Source organism: Kogia breviceps, chromosome 15 (assembly GCF_026419965.1).
Source record: "Kogia breviceps isolate mKogBre1 chromosome 15, mKogBre1 haplotype 1, whole genome shotgun sequence".
NCBI lineage: Eukaryota > Metazoa > Chordata > Mammalia > Artiodactyla > Physeteridae > Kogia > Kogia breviceps.
This window is the reverse complement of record NC_081324.1, coordinates 51,021,998-51,046,527: the sequence shown is the minus strand read 5'-3', so window position 1 is coordinate 51,046,527 and position 24,530 is coordinate 51,021,998. Positions and strand designations below refer to the sequence as shown.

The 24,530-nt window shown below is 48.8% G+C and overlaps 1 protein-coding gene across 1 annotated transcript in view; it reads left to right on the top strand.

Moving 5' to 3' along the window:
• The window catches only part of CABLES1 (Cdk5 and Abl enzyme substrate 1), a 108,203-nt gene that overhangs the window by 74,989 nt on the left and 8,684 nt on the right, over positions 1–24,530 (top strand). Inside the window, exons 5-7 of the mRNA XM_059040860.2 lie at positions 9,642–9,738; positions 11,487–11,643; positions 12,754–12,857. Coding sequence (XP_058896843.1) covers positions 9,642–9,738; positions 11,487–11,643; positions 12,754–12,857 — 358 coding nt within the window. The remainder of the gene's footprint in view (positions 1–9,641; positions 9,739–11,486; positions 11,644–12,753; positions 12,858–24,530) is intronic.

The following is a 24,530-nucleotide window of genomic DNA, read 5'->3' as shown; positions in this document are numbered from 1 at the left end:
CTTTAGCTCCGAAGATAGACTTTTAGAGCTAGAAGGAACTCAGAGACTGTCTAGTCCTGTGGTTTGCAGACTTTTTCTTTTCCGCTGAAAAAAACCGTTCTTCTAACACAGGTTTACACAGAACACCAGTAAATAAAACCCCTAACATCAGAGTTATTCCAGAAAAGTGAGAGTGGGGATGAGAAGCCCCCTCATGTCCACTCTGTCCCTCCTGGCCCCATCAGTGAAACCACAGTCCTCACCCATCCCTGAAGCCAGGGAGCCATCGGCATGGGAGAGAGCTGGCTGACAGGATCCTTGGTCCCAGCAAATTAACTAACCTTTCGGGTCCCAGGCTTACTCACCTATAAAATCACCTATAATGTCAACCTCAGAATTCTGAGAACATTAACTGGAAAATTAGGTATGAACACTGAGCACCCTGCCAGCCTGTTCGTAGATACTCATTAAATGTTAACTTTGGGGCTTCCCTGGTGGCACAGTGGTTGAGAGTCCGCCTGCCGATGCAGGGGACACGGGTTCGTGCCCCGGTCCGGGAAGATCCCACATGCCGCGGAGCGGCTGGGCCCGTGAGCCATGGCTGCTGAGCCTGCGCGTCCGGAGCCTGTGCTCCGCAACGGGAGAGGCCACAACAGTGAGAGGCCCGCGTACCCCCCCCCCAAAAAGTTAACTTTGGTAACATGTTTGTCTGGTCACAGAAATCCTTGATCAGTCTTTCTAGGTGTGCCCCAACGTGGCAAATCTCAATCCTGTTCATGGTAAGGTAGCCAGTGAGTGTTTCTACAAACAAAAGGGATTCATCTGCAGCTCTGCTTTTTTACTTGGTCTTTACGGTTGTTTTCCTCAATGGTACATGCTTATTTTTAAAAATCTGGAAAGTACATAAAAATAAAAGGAAGACTAAAAATTACTGAGCCTCACCTCAGAGGCATCATTAACATTTTGATCTATTTCCTTCCAGTCTTTTTTTTCCCCCTAGTGCATGGACTTATAGGGAATATGACAAGATGATTGTTTTGTTTTGATCTTTCTTGCTAGTTCTAAGAGGCCCTGCCAAGTCCCACCTTTCAAAACAAGCTATTAGAAGCTGGTTGCCGAGAAGAGGAACAGATGTCGCCTGCCTTTTTCACTATAACTGAAACATCAAACCTTCCATAGCTGTAAACACTCTTCTCAGATTAAGCTTGTAAATTATGCCATTTTCTGGGAAGAGTCCCAGCCTGAAACCAGCTCCTCTTCTCTCAACCAATTGCCAAGGCCCATCTGAGTCTCGTTGCCTTTTATCCACATTAGTCATTGCCTTCTCTTTTCTAGCGTGGATTTGTGGTTTGGCTTGGCTTGGCGACCCTCCACTTAGGAAATGAATTGCAAGCAAGATGCTCTACTTTCCTAAGTAGGCAAACCCCACTTGATCAATAGCTCATCCACACCTCTAAGACCACTGCCCCTTCTCCTGCTTCTCAGCCCTCACCCCATCCTCTGGGCTGCTGTGCCATCACCATGGGACCAGGAGTGGAAAATCTGGGAGCTGTAAAGGAATCTATGAGTTCAGAAGCAGAGCAAGCAAGAGGAAATTGTGAAAAAATAGGAACAGCTTGGAAGGAAGGAGCCTGAGAAGGAAAAGGAGGCTCAGAGAGGGAGGTGGAAATAAGGCAAACTTGACCTCTTTTAAAATGTTATGGAGGGTCAGCCCCAAACCGGGAAACCATGAGACAAACCCAACTTTCTCTTATTTCTTCGCCCTCTTACCCCCTCTGACCTGCTGCTCCTGCAACCACAGCTCTTGATGGTACTCTTGGGCTACTTCAGTTACATTGTAGGCCAAAAGGGCATTGTGTGGGCTAATGGCCGTTTATAACATCGTGTCAGTGGGAAGTGCATTCTGAGTTCCAGAGGGCCGACTCATAAGCTTTTGGATAACAACCCACTGCTGAGGGGGAGATGCAGGCATTGTATTGAGGACCAGCCCCAGGACTGTGCATAAGGGGAATGACGTGCGTGCCCACATGCTCTTATTTCCTGAAACATATGGACATCAGTAGGCATTTCTGTATGTACGGATCCAAACAAAAGGAATTAGGAATGAACCCAGTAAACCTGTGATTCGAGGCTATGTAAAATAACCTAGGTAGTGATTTCAGCAAAAAACAGTGTCTGAGACATGTGTGGGTACAGACCCATTCAGATAACCACACCTGATTGAAAGTCACTGGGTTCGTTTTATTATAAATGTATCAGAGACCATGTGATGAAGAAAATGGCGTCCCAGCGGAGCACAAGGTATCTCAGGGGGCGTGTTTTAAAATAGCAGCTTCCACATGGTGTTTATGTCCTTAGCTTTTTGGCATTGGGGCATTTCAGATGAGGTCATCCTCTTGGGTCCATTTCCTGAGTTGATCATTTGGTGACACAGAGAACAGCTTCCTCTATTTTTAGAGAGGGCCTCTAAGCCTAAATGCTGCCTGCCTGGCTCCCAGCCCATCCCCCCCTTCCTCCCCACCCATTTTCCCAAAAAACATCTCTTTTCGTTGTGGAAAATTGCACATTCACAAATTGTGTTTCTTTCCTCACACCAAGCGTATTTCCACACAGAGACAGATTCAGGAATGAGCTCATGGATGAATCATGCTATTACCCCGCTGTTTATAGGAGCTGCCTTTAGACAAAGATTTTGGTGTTAGCTGTGTTACGGTCCCTTCATTGTCTGCCAGGTACCGAAGGGTGGGGGGCAAGAGGGATGGTTTATCAATGAAGTGCTGAGTGTGAGAGGGGCTGGACTTCTGGACTAAAAGCTGCTTGGATTTCACTTTTTCCTGTCATTCCTGGGCCTTGTTCCATCGACTGAACTGTGGTATTATAATGTTCTGCTCTGATACAAGGAAGCAGACCCAATCCAAGATGGCAGCTGTATGGTATCTGAGGAAGCAACAATTAGGACCACTTAGACTATGATAAATGCTGTGTGGTTGAGTTCCAGTGGATGTATTATGATCTCTTAATTAAAATGAGCTCACAAGTGGTATTTTCTTTCCTAATCCAGCTTTCAAGCTTTGCTTTCTTTACAGCAAATCTCTCTCTTTTTTTTTTTAGGCCCCAGAAATCCTGTTAATATTTAACTGGCTTTTTTTTTAATTTTTATTTTATTTATTTTTTTATACAGCAGGTTCTCATTAGTTATCTAATTTATACATATTAGTGTATATGTGTCATTCCCAGTTAACTGGCTTTTAAATTATTTACACGTCAAAGTGCTCAACCTATTGTGGTTCTTTAAAGAGCAAGTGCCCAGTGGAGCTCCAGGCTGGCATTCCAAGGTCTTGACTTTGGGGCGCCATGAGAGGAATGATTAGGGACAGAAGTCAGGCCATCCCCACCTTGGAAGCAGAAAGTCCTGGAAACTAGTTAATTGATCTCACACACACACACACACACACACACACACACACTTGTTCCATCTACTTCCCAGGGGTTAAGTATTTAAGTCTTTTTTTTTTTCTTTTTTAAGTAAGAGGAATTTTGGTTCATTGCTCCCTAAGGAGAGGGCCTTAGCTTGAATTTCTTGTTATCTCATAGGGAATATTATTTGATCAGTTCCATGCATTATGGCTCAGTGAGCTTCAAAAAAAGGAAACGAAAGATCATTTTGCCTATTACACAAGATGAAATCAGGAGTTGGCCATTGTGTGATGAATAGCGACCTGCGTAACCCCTTTTGGGCACCAGGATATCTAGGCTGGCCATCTGCTTGGACCGGATGACTTCACAACTGTGAAATCATGTACATTCACTTTATGCCGTGGGAGCCAAAACTAAGAGGTCCAGGGGGTTTCCAGCCATGAAGCTACAGGCTTTCAGGAGAGCTGCATTAAATGACTTCCAGTGCTGTCCTATGAAGGATGGGTTTACACCCCCAAAAAGAACCAACCTACATTTCTGCTCCTTGCTTAAGGCTACAACTGCTGATTGGCTGTGTCCCCAAATGCGTTTTCATCTTCTGTTTTCATCTCCCCGCAGTCTTCTGCGAGCCCCTCCCCCATCCCCCCTTGAACCGCTGCCATCCACTCCCCAACCCATCGGCCACATGTTGTAAAAAAAAATCTTTGAGCTGAGTTTTCAAAGCATGTTTATTGCCTACAGCCTCTGCAAAAGTTAACAGACTTGAATAGAATGAGAAATGAGCTCTTGTACCTAAGTAAGTCGGAGCTGTAGCATCACCCAGGCCTGTGGAAGAGAAGGAATCAGACCTTTGTATTGTCCAGTTTCTTGACTAGTGGTCTGTTAGTGCATCTGCCCAAATGAGATTTTCTCCTATGATCTGACTGACCGTGTTTGTCTCTGAGTGCAAGCCACAGCGTTTAAACCTTAATGCAGACAGTTTTGGACAATATCCACATCTGGAGTTTGAACTTGCCTTCATTCCATTTTCAGAAGGAGGTAGAACATAAATATATTAATATTTGAACTCTAGAGGTATCTGGGAAAAGATAATCTTCTTGGCTTTTCAAAGAAATAGAAAAGTCCAACTTCAGTTTGCTTTTAATTACTTTCAGCTGCAGTTCTATTATCCAGCTCAACCTCTTGGTACTGGAGGGTTAATGCTGGCATTTGAGCTAAAGAGATATTTCTATTTTCATACACCATTTTAATGAGAATTCAAAAGGATCATCTTAGAAAACATCAAGATTTTTTCTCTACTCCTTTGGGACTTCTGCTTAATTCTTTTTTCACTGGTGACTCTCTTTGAGTGAACCAGCAACACCCTTCAGAATTCCCTTCTGTGGTTGACTTCAAGCCTTGGCTCCCAAAACAGTGGGGCGTCAAGGACCACGGGTCTTTTGCTTGCTTTACATTTACGTGTAAGTCCTGAGCAGTTACTTTGTCTGTAAATTAGGTGTCATGGTGTGAAGTTACAGTTTATGTAAGTCAAACAGACAACAGCAATTTCATATGGTTCTTATTAATGTAGTCATCCCTCAGTATCCACGGGGAGTTGGTTCCAGGACCCCCGGTGGAACCAGAATCCACAGGTGCTCAAGTCCCTTACATCAAATGGCACAGTATTTGTATATAACCTACACACATCCTCTTGCATACTTTGAATCACCTCTAGGTTACTTAGACTACCTAATACAATGTAAATGCTATGTCAGTAGTTGCCAGCATAAGGCAAATTCAAGTTTTGCTTTTTGGAACTTTCTGGAATTTTTTTCCAAATGTTTCTTATCCGAGGTTGGTTGAATCCATGGATGCAGAACCTGCGGATACGGACGGCCAACTGTATACGTTTCAGCAACTCTTATGAGAGCACTTAGCTAAGGCACCTCAAGAAGTTTGTCAGTCTCTTTTGAAAGAAGTGTTTTTTATATCCGAAGAGTCTCAATATATACAATTCAAAAGCTGTTAAAAGAGACCAACATTATGGAAATAGATTTGGTGTGTTTCATTTTCCATGCATACGTGGCTGTGTAAGTGGATGTGTGTACGTGGGCACTCTTAATGCTGCCAAAACAGCAGCCCCGAAGTTAGTAACAACCTCTTCCTGAATCTGAGGCAGAAAAAATGGAAGAGTGTTCCCTCAACTGCCACTACGAAGCAGTCAATTTTCTAGAGCAGTTATGATATTTATAACCAGGTCAGTGAAGTTTCTGAAATGTGAGTGTAGCCAATACAGGTGCACCAGCTTTGGTGTACAAGAAATGTAGCATTTCTTTTTTTTTTTTTTAGTTTACGTAATGTAAATAATATAAACGCCCTTCTACAAGGTTGGAGGGAAATTCAGACTTAATTATCACTGGGCACCCCCTTCTCCCCTCCAGGATGCACAAAGGACCTGGAATGCTGTGCACTTGGCGAGCACCGTTGCTCATTGTTCATTGATTTGCTCTGGCTCCATCCACAGGGTCCTGCTTCTGTCCCCCTGCCCACTCTGGGTCTCTTCTGTGAGCTGGGGCCTGGGATGGAGACATCCCCAGAGGCAATGGGCAGAAAGTGGCCAGGCCACTGCAAAAAGGCTGACTTGGGCTTCCCTGGTGGCGCAGTGGTTGAGAGTCCGCCTGCCGATGCAGGGGACATGGGTTCGTGCCCCGGTCCGGGAGGATCCCACATGCCGCGGAGCGGCTGGGCCCGTGACCCATGGCCGCTGAGCCCGTGCGTCCGGAGCCTGTGCTCCGCAAGGGGAGACGCCACAACAGTGAGAGGCCCGCGTACCACAAAAAAAAAAAAAAAAAAAAAAAAGGCTGACTTATTAGTCCAGTACAGTAGCCACATGTGGCTATTTAAATTTTAACTGCAATTACCCAAAATTAACAATTCAGTTTCTCAGTCAACTGGTCACACTGCAAGTGCTCCATTGCCACGTGTGGCTCGTGGATGCCCTGTAGGACAGCTCAGAGGGAGGAGATTCCCTCACTGTAGGAGTTTCTGTTGGACTACAAAGAGCAGTGTGTGTTTTCTCAGTAGCCGGTGAGGGGGGATACACTATTCTCCTGGCTTATTTTCTTTCTCAGCATGCCGTAGTTATTTAGAAAGTAGAAAGATACAAGTGAAGCGCCAGTGGGAAGGGTGGCTGCAATAAGCAGAGGGGCACAGTAATTCTCGAAAGATGGGTGCCCGTGGTCAAGGGTAGTGGAGTTTTGCCCATCACGCTTTCTCTTCCATGTGGTCCAAAGTGTCCAGGAGGTGCTTGGATAGTCTAAGAATCCCTGCTCCTTTAAATGGGACTTGGGGTTTATCTCATGGAGAGGAGTCTTGCATTTCATGTGTGCACAAGAAGTATAACTTTTGTTATGGCTCCATCTCCCACGGGGGAGGAGTGAAGAAGAAGAGTGTGGAGTGAAGGTGGCTGGTTTGGTTCTGCGAACTGGGATGTGTGCATCCAGTATCGAGGGGCCAGCTGGCAAAGGCAAAGGCAAAGCTGCCCCAGGGAAGCAGTGAGCCTGGGAGCGAATTGAGACAGATGCAAAGGGGCACGATGGAAAAACACCCACCTTCTGTGCCGTCTTTATGAACCAGCAGAGAGTCAGACTAGCTCCATTCAGTCAGCACTTATTTAAGCATCTTCACACATCAGACACCAAGTAGACAGGATACAGACATGGATTGAGACTCTGTACCTGCCTGTAGCCAGCTCTCCATCCAGGAGTGCTCTTTTTTTTTAACTTTTTATTTTATATTGGAGTATAGTTGATTAACAATGTTGTGTTAGTTGCAGGTGTACAGCAGGGTGATTCAGTTATACATATACATGTATCTATTCTTTTTCAACAGGAGCACTCTTAATAGGGGCCTATTTTAATACTCCTTATTTCTTTTGGTCTTCTCATCCCATAAAGATATTCCCTGCTTTCGTATTAGTTTCTGTCCTAAATAACATTCTCCATCTGGGTGAAGTGGAAACAAGGAGACAGATCTTTGGGAGCTGGGAATTTGAGGCACGTGCTTGCTGGGTTAGGCTTTGGAAAAGCAGCAAGTCCGTGGGTCCTTTAACCAAAGGCCAGGCTCTGCTTCTTTGTACCAGCTCAGCCCCTGGTCTTCCGCCACTGGGCCTCTCCATCCTTTCCCACTACTGCTATTTCTGCCTCCATGTCTTGTTCGGGTTCTTGCTCTGAAGGCATTTCCCTTTGTTAGTTGCCCTGGTGCAGTCATCGTCTCCATCCTTAATTGCTTGAGGAAGTCTTTTTTGAGAGCTGCCCCGATGGGTCGTGTAGGAGGTGAGGCAGCTGGGCACGTGGTCTCTGGGTACCTGAGGTCCTGAGGTTCTGGTGGCCTTGCTGAGCCCTGCTCTGCTCCAGCCCACCTGGTCTTTCCTGTTTGGGATTTGAGGCCAATAACTGGAAAACAGGTCTCTTGGTTGGCATGGCATGTTCATAAAGTGATATGACTCACATCAGCCTGGACCTCCGAGCCCTTGGTGGGTGTGGCCCCAGCAGAGGAGGCCCCTGCGGGAGAACTCAGACACATCCCGAGAGCACTTCTGTTGCTCAGGACATTTTAGGGGCTCTCGAGGGGGTGATTTGCACCTTCTAACGAAGTATTTGCAATTCTGTGGGTTACTGTCCTGTTCGGTACTGTCCTTAAGGGGTGAGTTTGATGTTTGGAAGTACCTGAAGTCATTTACAGTGAAATCTGGTCAGTTGGGGGTGGGGGGACACCGATTCAAGTAGTAAGTGTTCAAGGTTTTAAAAAATATTTTATATACACACCCAAACACACATACATATACATGCACTGTATATACACATATAAAGTTTGAAGACTGGAATGGGTTGGTTGGGTTTTTTGTTGTTGTTGTTGTTGTTTTCTGCATGACGTTAGTGTTGATTCCAAAAGGGGCTCCAAAGAAATCCTGAGCTTGACACGACCTTGGCCTCCCAAGGAGACTACTTTAGAAAATATCGTACTTACTAGATGCAGGTCTTGGGTGTTTCTTACAGAAACTGTCATTAATCAGATAGGATTAGGGAGTCAGTTCACGCATGGGACGCCCATAGACAAGGATGACTGCTCGACAAAGGGAGAGAATACTTTTTTTTTTTCCTCCTTAGAAAGTGGGAGGGGGCGGCCTCTTGTCTCTTTTCCACCTCTCACCGGGCTCCCTTTCTCTCTTTCCATGATTCCTTCACCTTTGGCCTGGAGAGTCTTGCCTTTACATTTTGTTTATTCTTGCTTAGGTTGTAGGAGACACCCCTGAATGGGGTGCCTCCCTCCAGGCCACGCGGCAAGATGCTGCCAGCCTGGGGTGGCTTTGACTGATAAACACTGTGTGGTAGAGCCAAGCTGGAAGAGAGAGCTTCCAGACGTAGCTGCAATTTGGAATCACCTGGGGAGCGTTTAAAACTCTTGCCACCCACATCCAGCTGAATCAGAATGAATGTCTGGGTATGGAAGCCAGACACAGTACCTCGTTTTGTTGTGCTTCACGGATACTGCGTTTTGGGGGGTTTTTTTCCCACAAATTGAAGGTTTGTGGCAACCTTCCATTGTCAGCTGACGGTGAGCCTTTTTTAGCAATATTTTTAAATTAAGGTATGTACATTGTTTTTTTAGACATAATGCTATTTCACACTTAATGGACTACAGCATAATGTAAACATAACTTTTATAAGCACTGGGAGACCAAAAAATTCATGTGACTCGCTTTATTACAATATTTGCATTATAGGGGTGATCTGGAACTGAACCCGCAGTATCTCTGAGCCTGTAGTTTGTCAAAGATCCCAGGTGATTCTAACATGCAGCGAAAGTCTGAGAACTACTCTAAGGAAGGGGATGGTCCATGAAAATGTGAGCAGTTACCCCTGAGCATAGGCCGCGTGCAGCACAAGATACAGCGTTAGATGCAAAACTGGTCTCTACAGCCCACTATTAGGGTGACCTTGGTGAGCTGTTGACCTGCTCTGGGTTCTTTTTTCTCATCTGTAAAATAGGATAATAATCGCAATGCCTGTCTGATAGGATGATTTTAAAGAATGAAATGGAGGATGTGTGAAAAGTCTTTGTAAATGGTGAAGTGCTCTATAAATGCTGGCTGTCTGTCCTTTTTGCGAGTGTGACTGTAGGGTCCCGTCAGGAGACATCTCCGTGGCTCCTTTGGGTGCAAACAGAACCATTTTTATCCTCGGCTTGTCCCCCCACCCCCCCAGGGATTTGAAATTGGACGGAGGGAGACAGTCAGCAGGAGCCGTGAGCCTGAAAGAGATCATTGGCCTGGAAGGCGTGGAGCTGGGCGCTGATGGGAAGGTAAGGCTGCCTGGCTTCCAGGCCACCAGCTTGTTCGACAGACACCACAGGGTCAGCAAGCAGAGGCTGTATGATAGACCACGAGCTGCGCTCATGCTGGGTAACCTGATGTGGGACACGTTTCTGGGCGCGTGACGCCAGCCTGTCCCCGATCCCGGGTGTGCACATGGGTTAAATAGCAGCACAGCTATTTCACCACTCATGCTGGTCCTGACCATTTCAGTCACCCACTGTTATCCTCAGGGGATATGTTCCAAGACCCCCCGTGGATGCCTAAAACCTTGGGTGGTACAGAACCCTACGTATACCATATTTTCCCCTATACATGCATACCAATAATAAAGTTTAATTTATAAATTAGGCACAGTAAGAGAATATCCGAATTGCCAGCCTCACTACTTTTATGCTTTGGGGCCACTATTAAGTAAAAGAAGGGTCACTTGAACACAAGCCCCGTGATACCATGATAGTCAATCTGATAACCAAGATGGCTACTCAGTGACTAAGGGATGGGATCAGCTGGATGGTTCACATCCCAGGCAGGACGGTGCTAGATTTCATCATACTACTCTGAATGGTGCACAATTTAAAGCTTATGAATTGTCTATTTTTGGAATTTCCCATTTAATATTTTTGGACCATGAGTAACTGAAATTGTGGATAAGGGGAGACTACTTTATCACACACACACACAAATGCACACACACAAACACACACACACACACACACACACATATATGCCTGCACGCACACAGGTGCATGTTCCAGGATGGAGTGGCGGGTTGTTTGAACATGCATTAACTGGTGGTGACGGCCGGTAGCAATCCTACTACTACACACTGTTTTTTGCAACACGTGGTCCTGAGAGGCTGAGTCCCTCGGCCTGAGAGAGTGACCACCACGCAGGGGGCTGTCACATCCCACTTGCATCCACAATTCACTGAGCTGCTAGGTTGAAGTCTAAGGAGGGAAGGTTGAAATATGAACTTGACCTTTTTGTGCCAGATCCAGGCAGTCTTTGTAAACACTCCCAAAGCCTGTTTATGGAGACAACGCAAGTGTGTCTTTGGGGAAGTTGTCCAGTGTAGCTTGCTTGTAGGTAAAGCTGCTGGGGCAGCAAACGACCTACCCGTCACCCCTCCCAGAAGAGCTGGTCACGCCTGCGCCCAAATGACATCGGCCTTGAGCTCACGTGTCGGCGTGTATGAGCTGTGTTTCTCCAAGTGGGTGAAAAGAAAAACACGTGTTGCCTCTTCATTCCTGAAGGTTGAGTGTTCACGGAGGAAGGAGGGAGGCTGAAGTGAGATGAGCATCATAGACACAGCATCTGCCAGAGGAACATGGGAGGGCACAGTCCCTTATCCGAGACTCTTGGGACCTGATATTCTAGAATTCTGCACTTGGTGGATTAGAAAAACTACCACGATGTATGCCTCTTGTGTCAGACAACATCCTAGCAGCTTCTGCGATAGTAGCTTGTTATCAGACAAACTAATATCACTGCCCCATAACATGAATATTCACGCCAAATGGGATAAATTAAAACCACAGATGGCCTCTAGTCAGTCCAGTTTAGGTTTTGGCACAAACGAGTGCCAAAACAAATTTCATTTTTCGGATCTTGGATTTTAGAATTGCAGCGATGAGAATATGGACATGAACTTGGCGTGGCAACGCAGCTTGGTCAGAACGCAAACCTAACACTGCCCGGGGTTAATCACTGGCCTGTTTTTGTCTTCACCTTTTAGACTGTTTCTTATACCCAGTTTCTGTTACCCACGAATGCCTTTGGAGCGCGGAGAAACACCTTAGACTCCATGTCCTCCTTCTCCCAGCTCCGTACCCTGAGCCACCGCAGCCTCTCCATCGGCCGGGCAAGCGGCACCCAGGGGAGCCTCGACACAGGTAAGCTGGGGCCTGGCTGGTCTGGGTAGCTTGCAGCAGGAGGTGCCTTGGTGGACGGTGTGGCTTGGGTCTCCCTGTGCACATTGGAAGACAGGTGCCCTGGAGCGTGAGCTCATCCTGCAGGTGACGGGACTTCGGGGCAAGCCGATTTCAGGCCAGGCAGGCTCACAACCCTGCCGAGGGGCGAGCTCTTTCATGAGAGGCCTCAGTCGCCAGCCCCTGAGCTCCCACGAGGAGACATGCCCAGGCCGCCTTGCAGAGATGGCTAGACTCCCCCGCTTCTCTCCACTGCTCAGCTCCTCATCTCTCCAAATACCTGGTTCTTGCCTACATTCTCCTAGGGCTCAGGTTTGGCCTTTCTTCAAATAATTGGGCCATAAACGTACCGTCAGGTGCGAGAACTTCCTCTGTGATTCTCACAGAGGGGTGAGCTTACTCGGCTGCTGACGGAAGACTTGGATGCTTCCAGCTTGGCCTGTACAAGCCTTTGTGAGAATCCACACAGGCAGAAAAATGCTTTATGAGGCAGGATTATTTCCACTGTCAGAGAAATTCCAGGTGAACACGAAGCTCCTTAGGCCTGTCCAGGTGCTGAGTTCAGAAGCACTGTGCTGATGTTTGGCCACCCCCGGTCACTGACTGCTGTTTGCACCGGGGGCTGCTCTGGTTTGCGTTCATTCAGACCGCATAGCCTGCCTGGAACCATTCACCCCAAACGTGCTTCTCACGTGCAATAACTTGAGGCTCATTTGATCTTCAGGTTTAGAAAGTGAGCCTTTTCCGTGCCACGTTTTGTAATCTGTGAGTGTTCACGGCATCTCTCATGCTCGTGAGGTTCTGTGCTCTCCCGGGTCAGGGAGATTAATACGTAATTTTTTTAATGGAAAAATTGGCAGAGAGTGTTAAGTGTTTGGTGAACCCCTCTGCCGGGGCATACACTTCAGTGGCGTGCAGAGACGCCTACTGACGGTCAGAGCGAGCAATGTGACCCTGAGCTCAGTGACCTGAAGCCACCCTTTCTTCAGTCTAACTTTGTACCAGGCGTTCACCCGGCTACTTCTGCTTCAGGAGGTCCCGGGCCCTAGTTATCATTTTGCGTGTGATCCTCAGGTAGCGACCTGGGAGAGTTTATGGACTATGACCCGAATCTCCTGGATGACCCCCAGTGGCCTTGCGGCAAGCACAAACGAGTTCTGATCTTTCCTTCGTACATGGTGAGTGGCGGTGGAGGGGTGGCAGGGGATCTGACCCCCTCAGCCTCCTCGGAGAACTTGGAGGTGCCGTGCTCATCCTAATGGCCAGTGGCTTTTCCTGGGGTTGGGGGCTTGTGCAAACACTGCTCTGCCTGGTTCTTCTCGAGGACCTCCCCCACCCCCCGCCGAGCGTGGGTCACTCAGGGAAGGACCAGCATCACATCCAGGATTCTTCCGGCCACCTGGCCCAGGTACACCACTTCAGAAGGCTTGAGAAGGCTGGATTGCCGGCAGCTGTGAAAGCTGCCAGCTCAGGGTGCAGCTTCGCCTCTGAGGGTATATGTGTCCACGGACCCACCCCTCTAGGTAGGGCATCACCAATCATGCCCGTCACTGGCAGCGCTGAGTTCAAGTTCAGCTGTTTGGAGTTCCTCAGTGATGGTAGGCCTCTGCACACACTCTGAGCAAACGTTTGGCACTGGGTTCTGGATGACAGAATCATCTCCTGGGAAAGTGAAAGTAGGACAATGTGGGTGTTAAATGCAAAACCTTTCCTTGCTGTTTTTATTTCACAGGCTCTTCCTCTTTTTCCCTTTGTGTAATTTGGTTTCTGCTTTTGGCAGACCACCGTTTCCCACCGCTCTGGCCGCTGTTTCTCCAGACACCCAGTGGGGCCTGACAGGGTCCTATGTACTTTCACTGGGCAGACTTGTCCTGACTTGGATGTGGGCAGGGCCTGGGCTGCTGTGGGGTTGTGGGAGCTGGGCTTTTAGAGCAGCCCACCGCCCCAGGCCTGCCACGCACACCACCAGGTAGAGAACACCGACCCAGGATGTCCCCACCACCCCACTGCCAGGCCTGGAGGGGCGAGTGCAGCTGAAAACGTCCTACTCTGGCAGCAGTGAGACACACACCCCCGCCCCAACCCCCCAGCTTCTCTTCTCACTGAGCATCTGGCAAGTAGCTGACGTCAGAGAAGCACCAGGCAGAACTCAGGCCCTCACTGTTCACTTTCAACGTATATCCTCTTGTAATTTGGCAGATAGCTCAGAGATCATTCTAAAATGCCACACTGAGGGACTTCCCTGGTGGTCCAGTGGTTCAGAATCCACCTTCCAATGCAGGGGCCATGGGTTCGATCCCTGGTCTGGGAATGAAGATCCCACGTGCTGCGGGGCACCTGAGCCCGTGCTCCGGCAACTAATGAGCCCGTGTACCGCAACTACAGAGCCCACGTGCTCTGGAGCCTATGCACCACAATTAGAGAGAAGCCTGCACGCCGAAACGAAAGATCCTGAATGCCACAACTAAGACCCGACGCGGCCAAAAATAAAATAAATAAATAAATATTTTAGGGGCTTCCCTGGTGGCGCAGTGGTTAAGAGTCCACCTGCCAATGCAGGGGACACTGGTTTGAGCCCTGGTCTGGGAAGACCCCACATGCGGTGGAACAGCTAAGCCCGTGCGCCACAACTACTGAGCCTGCGCTCTAGAGCCCGCGAGCCACAACTACTGAGCCCACGTGCCACAACTACTGAAGCCCACGCGCCTAGAGCCCATGCTCCACAACGAGAGAAGCCACTGCAGTGAGAAGCCCATGCACCGCAACGAAGAGTAGCCCCCTCTTGCCGCAACTAGAGAAAGCCCGCACGCAGCAACGGAGACCCAACACAGCCAAAAATAAATAAATTAAATAAATTAATTAAATATCATTTAAAAAATAATAAATAAGTAAATAAATATTTTAAAACATAAAATAAAATAAAATGCCACATTGAATCAGAAAGATTTGCCAAAGGCATTTTGTTTAAAATTGCCCCATCTCCTCTCTCTCCTCTCCTTATTCTCCAACTCCTAACACAGAAGGCAAAACCAGAGCCATATAGAGTTATTTTTTTTCTACCTATGACCTGTTAAGATTATTTACTTCTTTCTAAAAACAAGGGCTTATCCATATCAGCTGGCACATAATAAGTGTCCGATAAATGACCAGAATCCTTACCCTGATGTCATGGAGGGAGCAACTGAAAGTTCGTGACTTGTGTAACAGTAAGGGTTCTTCATGTTGTTCACTGCTTTATTTATTAAAGTTCACTTTATTAAGTAATTTGGGCAGGAAACTGTGGCTCAGGGAGTCTGAGTGAGGCTGTCAGAGTTCACAGACAGGAAGTGAGTGGCTGAGGCTAGAACCCTGGGCTTAGTACTCTTCCTCCTGTGCCTCTGAATCCACGTCCCTCAACAGCCAGTGGCAGAACCCCTGACCTCAGGGTAAAACGTGAAGATGATTCTCTGGGTCAACAGTTTAACGGATTTCTAGGTAACCAAGAGAATAAGAAGGTGCACTGTTTTTGATTGGCGTTGGCGTTTGGAGGGGAGCTCTTCTGTAGTCATGTTACGCCTGGTGATGACATTGACTTCTCCTTTTATAGGCCTGGTGTCTGGCTGGTGTGGCTCTGATTTTTTTTTTTTCTTTAAATGATTTAATTCTGAGTTTCGAGGTTCTGGGCTGTAGTCTACATGTGCACACCTGTCCAGACGGATCATTCCCCCTCTCCACCAGACAGTGCGCTAGATGATCTGCCAAGTCAGTGTGTATGTCCTACCCTCCTCGTTTTATGGTCCCAAGTGGGTCATTTTTCAGTTCACTACATTGAATCTGTAGCCTGTGCTTCCTGTAACTATCCAATTTTTAGAGAATGAACTTGCTCATGAACTGCATTTGCCTGGTCAGCTTCATAAGACCTATGTCTCCTTCTGTTCTGGCCACAGATATTGGCACTTTGATAAAACGTGGGCCGTCCACTTTTCAGCACTGATGTGCATGTCATGGTTATGAATTGCCTCAGACTGGCTTCCAGGAGACTTCCTCTCTAGGAGCAGACGTGGCTTCCAGGGCTGTTTCACATACATTTTGGCACTGAACTTGCAGAAGCAAGAGTAGGGGGTTTGGCTGTGGTTTGCTTGCTTTATTTTGTGTGTTGGGTAACAGGTATAGAATTTGTCCATCTAACCAGTATTGACTGAGGCCCTACTATGTGCCAGGCCAGGTGCTTCCTTATACAGTGGAGGACAAACCAGCCACCGATCCCATTCTCCTCGACCTTAGAGTGAGTGGAGAAGTCAGACAGCGAACAGTACACAAGTCACTGTAGTGAGGAGGGTAAGGAAGGAATCATCTTAGAAAAGTGGTGAGGAATGACAGGGAGGGTTAGGAGTTGGAGGTGGGCCTCAAGGAAGGCTCCCCTGAAGACATGCAAAAGTGAATGCTGAGGGGAGAGAGGCCTGCCGGGCCCTGGGGGGATGGCCCCATGTGCAAGAGCCTGAAGTGTGCAAGAGGTTGGCCTTGTGTAAAATGGATATTTTTAACAGTAACAGTCACTGCCCTTTATAAACACACACACACACACACACACACACACACACACACACACACACACACACACACACACACACACACACACACGGAAGTCAATAGAATGATCCTGACAAATTTTCTGTGCTAACTTGACCCCAGGCTCAGGGAGCTGCACTTGTCAATAGGCGCTGGCTACCAAGGTGAACAGCGGAATCTACAGGGTTATCTAATCCAGGTTGTTAAAGGCCCTCTTTGAGGGTCTGGGGCACATCTTGGCCTGTAGGTGGGTAGGAAGAGCTGACACAGTGACACAGCTTGGAGTGTTCCTGCTGCGGGGTGAACCCTCATCGTTGGCAGGGCGCCCCCTGCAGGCAGACTCAGCACTGTGAGAAGCGTGTGCAGCCCCGCTCCTCCCTCCCCCTCCCCGGCTCCCTGCTGTGGAAAGTTGGGGAAGGGAACCAGCAAGTCCCTCACAGGCTGACTGTCTGAGCAGCGCCACACACCTCCCTAAATATCAACCTCCAAGGCCTCTGGGGTCCTGCTGCCATATGCCTGTCCCCGCGAGGCCCCAAGGGCAGTTTAAGTTCGGCCAGCCAAGCAGAGGCCCAGATCTGAGAACCAGGGGCTGTTGTCCAGGGTTTTGGGGTATCCTATACCTATGGAATTTCAGGGTCTGAGGTGTTGGTGTGGCCTATACAGAATCAAGCAACCTTTACAGTGATGAGCTATAATCCTTCTACCCCATCAAATCCTGCAGCAGCCTTTTTTTTTTTAAGATTTTTTTTTGATGTGGACCAATTCTTTTTTAAGTCTTTATTGAATTTGTTACAATATTGCTTCTGCTTTATATTTTGGTTTTATGGCCGGGAGGCATGTGAGATCTTAGCTCCCTGACCAGGGATCGAACCCGCACCCCCTGCATTGGAAGGCGAAGTCTTAACCACTGGACCACCAGGCAAGTCCTGCCATTTTTTTCTCTTTTCATATTAAGGTATAACTTACAGCTAATCAGACGTACCAATTTTAAGTGTATAGTTCCATGAATTTTGTATCCTCCACTCTGACCAAAATGTAGGACACTTCTATCCCCTTAGAAAGCTCCCTCCTTTCCATCGTGTTCTGCTTCATACACTCTCCCAGCAAAGGCAACTGCTGTTCTGACTTTTGTCACCAAAGATTGGTTTTGCCTCTACTGGAACTTCATATGAACGGAATTGTGTACTGTGGTTTTTTTCATCCATCTTCATTCACACAACTTAATATCTGTAAGATTCACTCATGTTGCATGTGTCAGTAGTTTTTTGGTTTTTTAAAAATTGCTGGGTGGGATTCCATTGTATGGATATACCATCATTTATTTACCCGTTATCCTATTGATGGACATTTGTGTTGTTTCCAACTTAGGGATATTATGAATATTGCTGCTATGAACATTCACATACAAGCCTTTTTGTGGATATACATTTTCACTTATCTTGGGTAAATACCTAGGAGCAGGCTTTCTGAGTCAGTGGAGGTGACGTTTACCAGCCAGGATGTAATTGAAGGTATATTTTCGTGCATGTTTGTTCTCTGTAGAAGATAAAAAGGCCAGTCATTGCCACTGCTGGGACGTGCCTTAAAGTGGGAGGGTTCCAGAGCTGAACATTCCCGGAGGCTCAGAAAGATGGCTGTTATTTACAGAGTTTAAGTGGAACCCTTTGAAACTGACCTTGCATTTGTAGTTACAGTTGTATTTTTTAACTTTGATCCAAGCAAGTCACTCCCAGTATTAGCCATTGTGAAAGGGCAAAGGAGAGGTTTGAACGAAAAAAAAACAAACAAAAAAATTCCTGGTGCAGGTGTGGAAATCAAATTGCAGCTGCCCCTGTGGTTTTGGCCTTAACGGTTTCTAGAAGGTGACCACGAAACATTAAAGTATGTCGAGCCTCCTGGCTACATGCAGGTTCTTGTAGGGCCTGAGCTTCATATGGTTTCTCAATGCAGTGAGGGGGGCCAGAGGCCTCCCACTAGAACGGGTGCTTCCTGCCCTGTGCCTCCTGGCCTATAATTAAAGTTTGACTAGAGAGCAGTTATTTATCATTAGAACCTGGCAGCTGAAGTCGGTAGTGGTTTTTCCCCCCTTATGGATGTGGAGAGCAATTAAGAGGAGAAAATAAGAGAACTGACTGAGATAATGCCAACAAAATTAACGTTCTGTGAAGGGATTTCTGGATCCTTTTCCTTTCTCAGGAAGAAAGCCCTCTCGAACTGTATTGACAACAGAAAGAAAGCCGACTCACAACCTTTGTGATATCTATAGGTATCTCAATCTCGAGAGGATGTCTCTTGGATTGATCTCCGTGATACAGTGCCTATTCTTTTATTTACTTAATATTACAATCTAAGGACTCATAGAAAAGCCCCTCCTTCCATTTCAGCATCTCCCCAGGGTTGTGGGAATATATCTTAGAACTTAATTTTTCAGGACAGTATGAGATGCTGAGCAGGAGGGAATAGAAGACAATAAAGGAAGATTAATCCAGGCTTCACGTGAGATTGGTTTCTGCTTTCCCTCCATATTTCTTTTTCACTGAAAGCTGTCTGGATGACGTGGGCACTTACTTACCTGTCTGCAGGTGGATTTATTGAGAAGCTAAAGCAGCTTGAGCCCAGGGGCCCCTCCCTCGCAAGGCTCTTTCCAGGCCCCCAGGTTTCCAGATGCCTGAAGCTTATTCAATTCGGGAGACCGTCTTTAAGAAAAGTAGTTCAGCGTTACAAAAACACGATTGCTGGGCCTCTCTGGAGATTCGAAGGGGCCCTGGAACTTCCCTGCCAGGCGCCTGCACAAACGCTGAGCAGTGAGGCTTTGAGGCCTGCCAGCTTTTGATGTAAGTGTAAAAATAAAATGCCTTATTGCATCGTGGTGGGTTTTGTTTTCTGTTTTGGGTTTGGGATTTGGGGGTTTTTTGGTATCAGTTTTATTAGATGAAATTCACATATCATACATTTCACCTCTTTAAAGTGTACAATTCAATGGTTTTTAGTATATTCACAAAATTGTGCAACCATTACCACAGTCAATTTCAGGACATTTTCATCATCCTCAAAAAGAGGCCCCCATACCCTTAAGCACCCATCCATCCTCTAAGCCCTAGGCAACCACCAGTGTACTTTCTGTCTCTATAGACTTGCCTATTGTGGACATTTCATGAAGATGGAATCATACACTATATGGTCTTTTGCGTATGGCCTGTTTCATTTAGCATAATGGTTTCAAGGTTTATCAGTACTGTGGGGTTTTTTTAATCTTTTTTTTTTTCTTGTAAAAATAATATGAAACGGGGCTTCCCTGGTGGCGCAGTGGTTGAGAGTCCGCCTGCTGATGCAGGGGACACGGGTTCGTGCCCTGGTCTGTGAAGATCCCACATGCCACGGAGCGGCTGGTCCCGTGAGCCATGGCCGCTGAGCCTGCGCGTCCGGAGCCTGTGCTCTGCAATGGGAGAGGCCACAACAGTGGGAGGCCCACGTACCGCCAAAAAAAAAAGAAACAAAACTTTGCTTTACATTTCAACGAAGAGGTAGCATCTTCTCCCTTTCTCTGTATTTGTCTCAGATTTTTGATTATCACTTTGTGGTTTTTAACATGACACTGCACACACAGTTCATCAGCTCGTGCTTTGAGACCACCCTATAAGAAGCATGCATTTAAAAGTGCATCCAAATACTATCTGGGTGTGTGTGACCTCAGGGCCATGTCCACCCACTGTTATCTCAGGTGGGTGGAAACGCTACTCCAGAAGTTTCTGTAGTACCTGGTAAACACGACCCATGTCTGAAACCGTGAACGTGCTTTGCACACCTGGCCAGTCCACATGGTGGTGTAATCCTAACTCAAACGCAGCTTTCCCTGTGTGCTTCTCCCCGATTTGCAAGCCATCTCATTTCAGTGAGAGAACCTGAAGAGCTGCTCGCCTAAGGGAAGAGGCAGAGGTTAGACTCAGGATCCTGTGTTTGGAATCCGATGTGTAGAAATAGCAAACAAATGCAGCCCCAGGCCGAGTGGTCTGTGCATTCATTCCCGCAGTTTCCTTGTGATTTACAGTCCTCTCAGGGAAAAGGAATAAACATAGAACAGCCGAAACGCCCAGCTGTGTGTGGTGAGATAGATTTCATCGAGGGCCGTGGCTCTGCTTTCCTTAGCGAGCAGGTCACGTGTGCTTTCCGGTGCCCAGCTGGGCTTGGAGCCCCGTGGATGTCAGGCAAGTGCAGTGGAGGCTGGCTGTTGGCACTGGAAAGAGCTGCAGGCATCACTGCCTTGTATCCTCCGTTTCACAGGCCAGGAAAGCGAGGCTCAGAGAGGCCGCACGCCTGCCCGGAGCTCCCTGCTGCCTCGTGGGTTTCAGGTAGCCCTGCAGCTGGAACCTGGCTCCTCTGGAATGTTCCTGCCCCCCGGGGGCTCCTCTGACCCAGAGGGGAGCGGGAGCAGAGTCAACAGCAAGCTCACATCAGTTCAGAGCTGCTCTAAGAGTCCCTAGGGAGATGCGAGCCCTGGAGGTGAGGACGAAAGGAAGGAGAGCCTTACCAGGCCCCGAGTGGCAGCACCTTTTATGTTGTTTCTGTGGGAATCAGACCAGCAACCTGTCAGCTCTGAGCCCCTCGTTCTCCTCCAGCACTGTGACTAGGGTGCACGCACCCCAGCGCACACCTGCTGCCTCCCACCCTCTCCTGTTGCACCCCAACCCCACCCTGGGAGGTCTTCCCTTTAGGGCATCCTGGTGGTGCCCTGGGCCAGAATGGGGCCCAAGGTCAGCTCTGTGGAGGCTCCCTCCCTTCTCTCATGATGAGTCCAAGTCTTTGTGTTTGTAAAAAGCAAAGGGTGTCTCGGTGGCGCAGTAGACTCTTCCAGCTGGAGAACTAGGTTGTGGTCTTACCGTCGTTTCCTGTTATCTCAGAAGGGATGTGTGGCATCAGCCCTCATGCTGGGCCTTTCCTAACTCTGCCTGCCTCTCTGGCGGGGCAGGCCGGGCAGGGCTTCTCTCTGCATTGCATCTCCTGGACCTTCTGTGTTTCGTTCGAATGGTCTCCTTCTCCCAGCTGACCTTCCTTCTTTCTGCAGCTGTGCACACACAGCTTCCCCGCAGCCAGGCAGCTGAGAGAAAGTGCATTTAAGTGATCTCTCGCTCCACCCCACCCTGCGAATCACAGGCGCCAGGGATGGAGCTGCCCATCCCTCAACAGCAGCCGGGCCCAGCTGTTGGCCACTGCTGGGGCTGCAAGGACCCCTGCACTTGGCAAATCCCGTGGCCTGGAATTTAGTGGCACTGAGCACAGTGGTCACCCGGTCTGTACCAGACCAGTAGGGTACCACAGCCCATTTATTAGCACTTTGATTCATAGGAACGCACACGCACTGGCCAGACCCAGGCATTGTGAGTCTTTGTAAACCATGCAGTTAGATTGATAGGGGCCCTGGAACAAAAAAGCATGGGTCTCCCGTTTCATTCATTCTCTCTCGAGCCAGAACGAATGGGTGGCTGGGGGCCCCCTGTAACCCGTGCCTGCAGCTCAGCCTCCCAGTACTGCCGCCTCGGCTCGCCCCCCATCACCGGAAAGAGGACGACTGTCTCTCGGGGTTGGGGAGCGAGGGAGGTCCAACCTCTAAAGGATGTCGTAAGGCTCCCTCAAGACAGATAGGACCATGCAGAGGAGTCGTGGCTGCTGTGTTCCAGAAAGTGTTTCCTAGAGGGAACCAGAGCTGAGGACAGTGAGGACTGTCATCCCTCTGGAATCTACCTGAAGTGGTCGTCCTGGGCTCAGGACTATTCTTCCCATACTTGGCGCCCGGCCGGAGCAGGCCGATCTGAAACAGCAGGCTCCAGGTGCAGCGTGCGTGCAAGGCCCTCTCTGAGCAAGGGCCTGGGAGCAGACTGTCGCTTTGGGGGCCACCCCTTCAGCCACCCTGATCGCGTGCCCCGAGCCGCTGAACACAAGCAGCCCGTACATATGGTGCCCTGCAGCCATCACCATAAAGCACGCGACGGAGAAGCCAGATGAAGAAATGGAGGCACAGAGAGTTTAGGCCACCTGCACTAGTGCGCAGATGCCGAGTGGCCGAGCTGGGGTTTCAACCCAGGCATCTGGCTCCAGAGTCTGGATCCTCCCCCCTGAGCTGCATGCAGCTCAGAGAAGCAGAGATGAGAGCAAGAGCGAGCCAGAGCCATCTGGAGGTGGAGGAGGTGGGGGCAGAAGAGACGTGCTCTCTCAGACCAAGGTCAAGGCCAGAACCTGCTGCCTGGGGCAGAGCGGGGCCTCACAGGCAGGGGCGACGCTGCATCCAGCCTGGGATGGAGGGCTGAGACCAGAGTACAGCAAGGCTGCACAGCAGCTCCATCACAAGCGACACCACTGCTGTGGGTGGAGTTGTGTTCCCCAAGAAGATTGGCTCAAGTCCTAACCCCAGTATCTGAGGATGGGACCTTATTTGGCAATGGGGTGTTTGCAGATGTAAATTAGTTAAGATGAGGTCCTACTGGAGCAAGGCGGGCCCTAGCCCAGTAGGACTGGTGTCCTTCTAAGAAGACAGAGACACAGAGAGAAGATGGTCATGTGAACACAGACACAGAGAGAACACCATGTGGAGGCAGGGATTGGAATAATGCATATACAAGCCAAGGACCACCTGGGACTACCAGGAGCCGGGAAGAAGCAAGGGAGAGTTTCAGAGAGACTGTGGCCCTGCTGATACCTTGATCTTGGATTTCCGGCATACAGAACTGTGAGACAATAAATTTCTGTCGTTTAAGACATGAAGTCTATGGTACTTTGTTACAGCAGCCCCTGGACACTGATAACAACCACTTTTGTGTTCTAAGCCACTCAGACGGACATCCGAGATTTACCGCCATCCTCCTGCCATCTTGCTTCCTGCAGCATTTCGTTGCCCCAGAAAGCAACCTACCTCAGCCTCCAAAATATATGTAAGCAAGTGAACTAGAGTGACTATTATTGGGCACCTGCCTCGGGTCCAGGCATAGCAAGCCTTCAGCAGTCAGCATGCACAGCCTCTTTCCCCAGATGCCCTTGGATTTCCTGACGCTGCCAACCCCTAGGAACGCGAGCCCAGCTGGCTTGTGTCCATCCTGTACCTTCCCCAGTGGAGCTACCTTCCCTCTGCTGCACCGCCCTGGAGGACAGGGCTGCTGGCCAGTTGGAGGTCAGGAAATGGGGGGCCTTGACAGAAAGATGGAAGTTTGCAGAGACCCTCTCACCCCCAAAATGTACTGTATCTAGCTGAGGAAAGAGAGTAGCCAGGTGATGGCCACATAGATCAGTAAGATGGAGGATCAGGCTGCCAGCCAGCCTTCTGCCTGGTGCGGGGAGCAGTCACCAGGACGTGGCCCTGTGGCTGGAAACCCCGCACAGAAGGCATCACAGAGGGCCACCTCTGTACCTCCAGGTGGCAGAGCTGGGGTTCAGAGGAATTCTGCCACTTAGAACATGAACTTGAGGACTTGGCCACGTGCAGCCCTCGCTGGGGGCCGGGTGCTGAGCCGAGGGTCTCATAGCATCAGCTCAGTGGCCCTCCTTCTACACCCCTCTCCAGGGTCCAGCATGGAAACAAATATAGCTATCCACTCATCCTGCTGCCAGGAAAAGTAGGTCCCAGCTCTGTATCCCAAGAGCTAGGATGAGGGTACTTGTAAAATTAAGAGTGTCTCCTGCAAGGTCTGGGCTCGGGGGTGGCCGGAGCCCTCCTTGCCCCACCTCCAGGGCTGCAAGCTGAGCTGGGTTGTTGGTGCTCACGGGGCCCTTCTAAAGCTAGGACCGGTCAGGAAGTGGCGTGGGAGGACCCCAGTGCTGCGGTGAACTGATGACATTGGTGCCTTTAGGGGAAGCAGAGCTCTGCCCTATCCCACATCCCCCCAGTAAGGTCCTATTACAGTAGCAGTAAATGCCATCAGTGAAAACAGTGTATGCATCAGTTATGGTTCAGTTATGAAGCACAGCATCCACTCGAGCTAGTTTAAGAAGAAAGGCATTTTCTTCCAGGGTACCAAACAGCTTATAGAGTCACTGGGGAGGCTGATGAAACAGCCTAAGTTGGGGTTTCAGGAATGATCCCAAAACCGTACTGCAGAACAAGGTCACTAGGGGAATCTGCACTGGCTGTCAGCTCTGGATGTGACAGTATTGCCACCTCCATGGTCAGGAAGCTGCCACTGCTGCTGGATCCAGACCCATGCTGCCCTACTGTGGTCTACACCCGCAAAATGGAAACTGGGACTCTAGGGCTCCTGTGGTGACTCTTCTTGGTAGCAGAAACAACAGAAGCCCAGCCTCTGCTTCAGCTCTGCTTT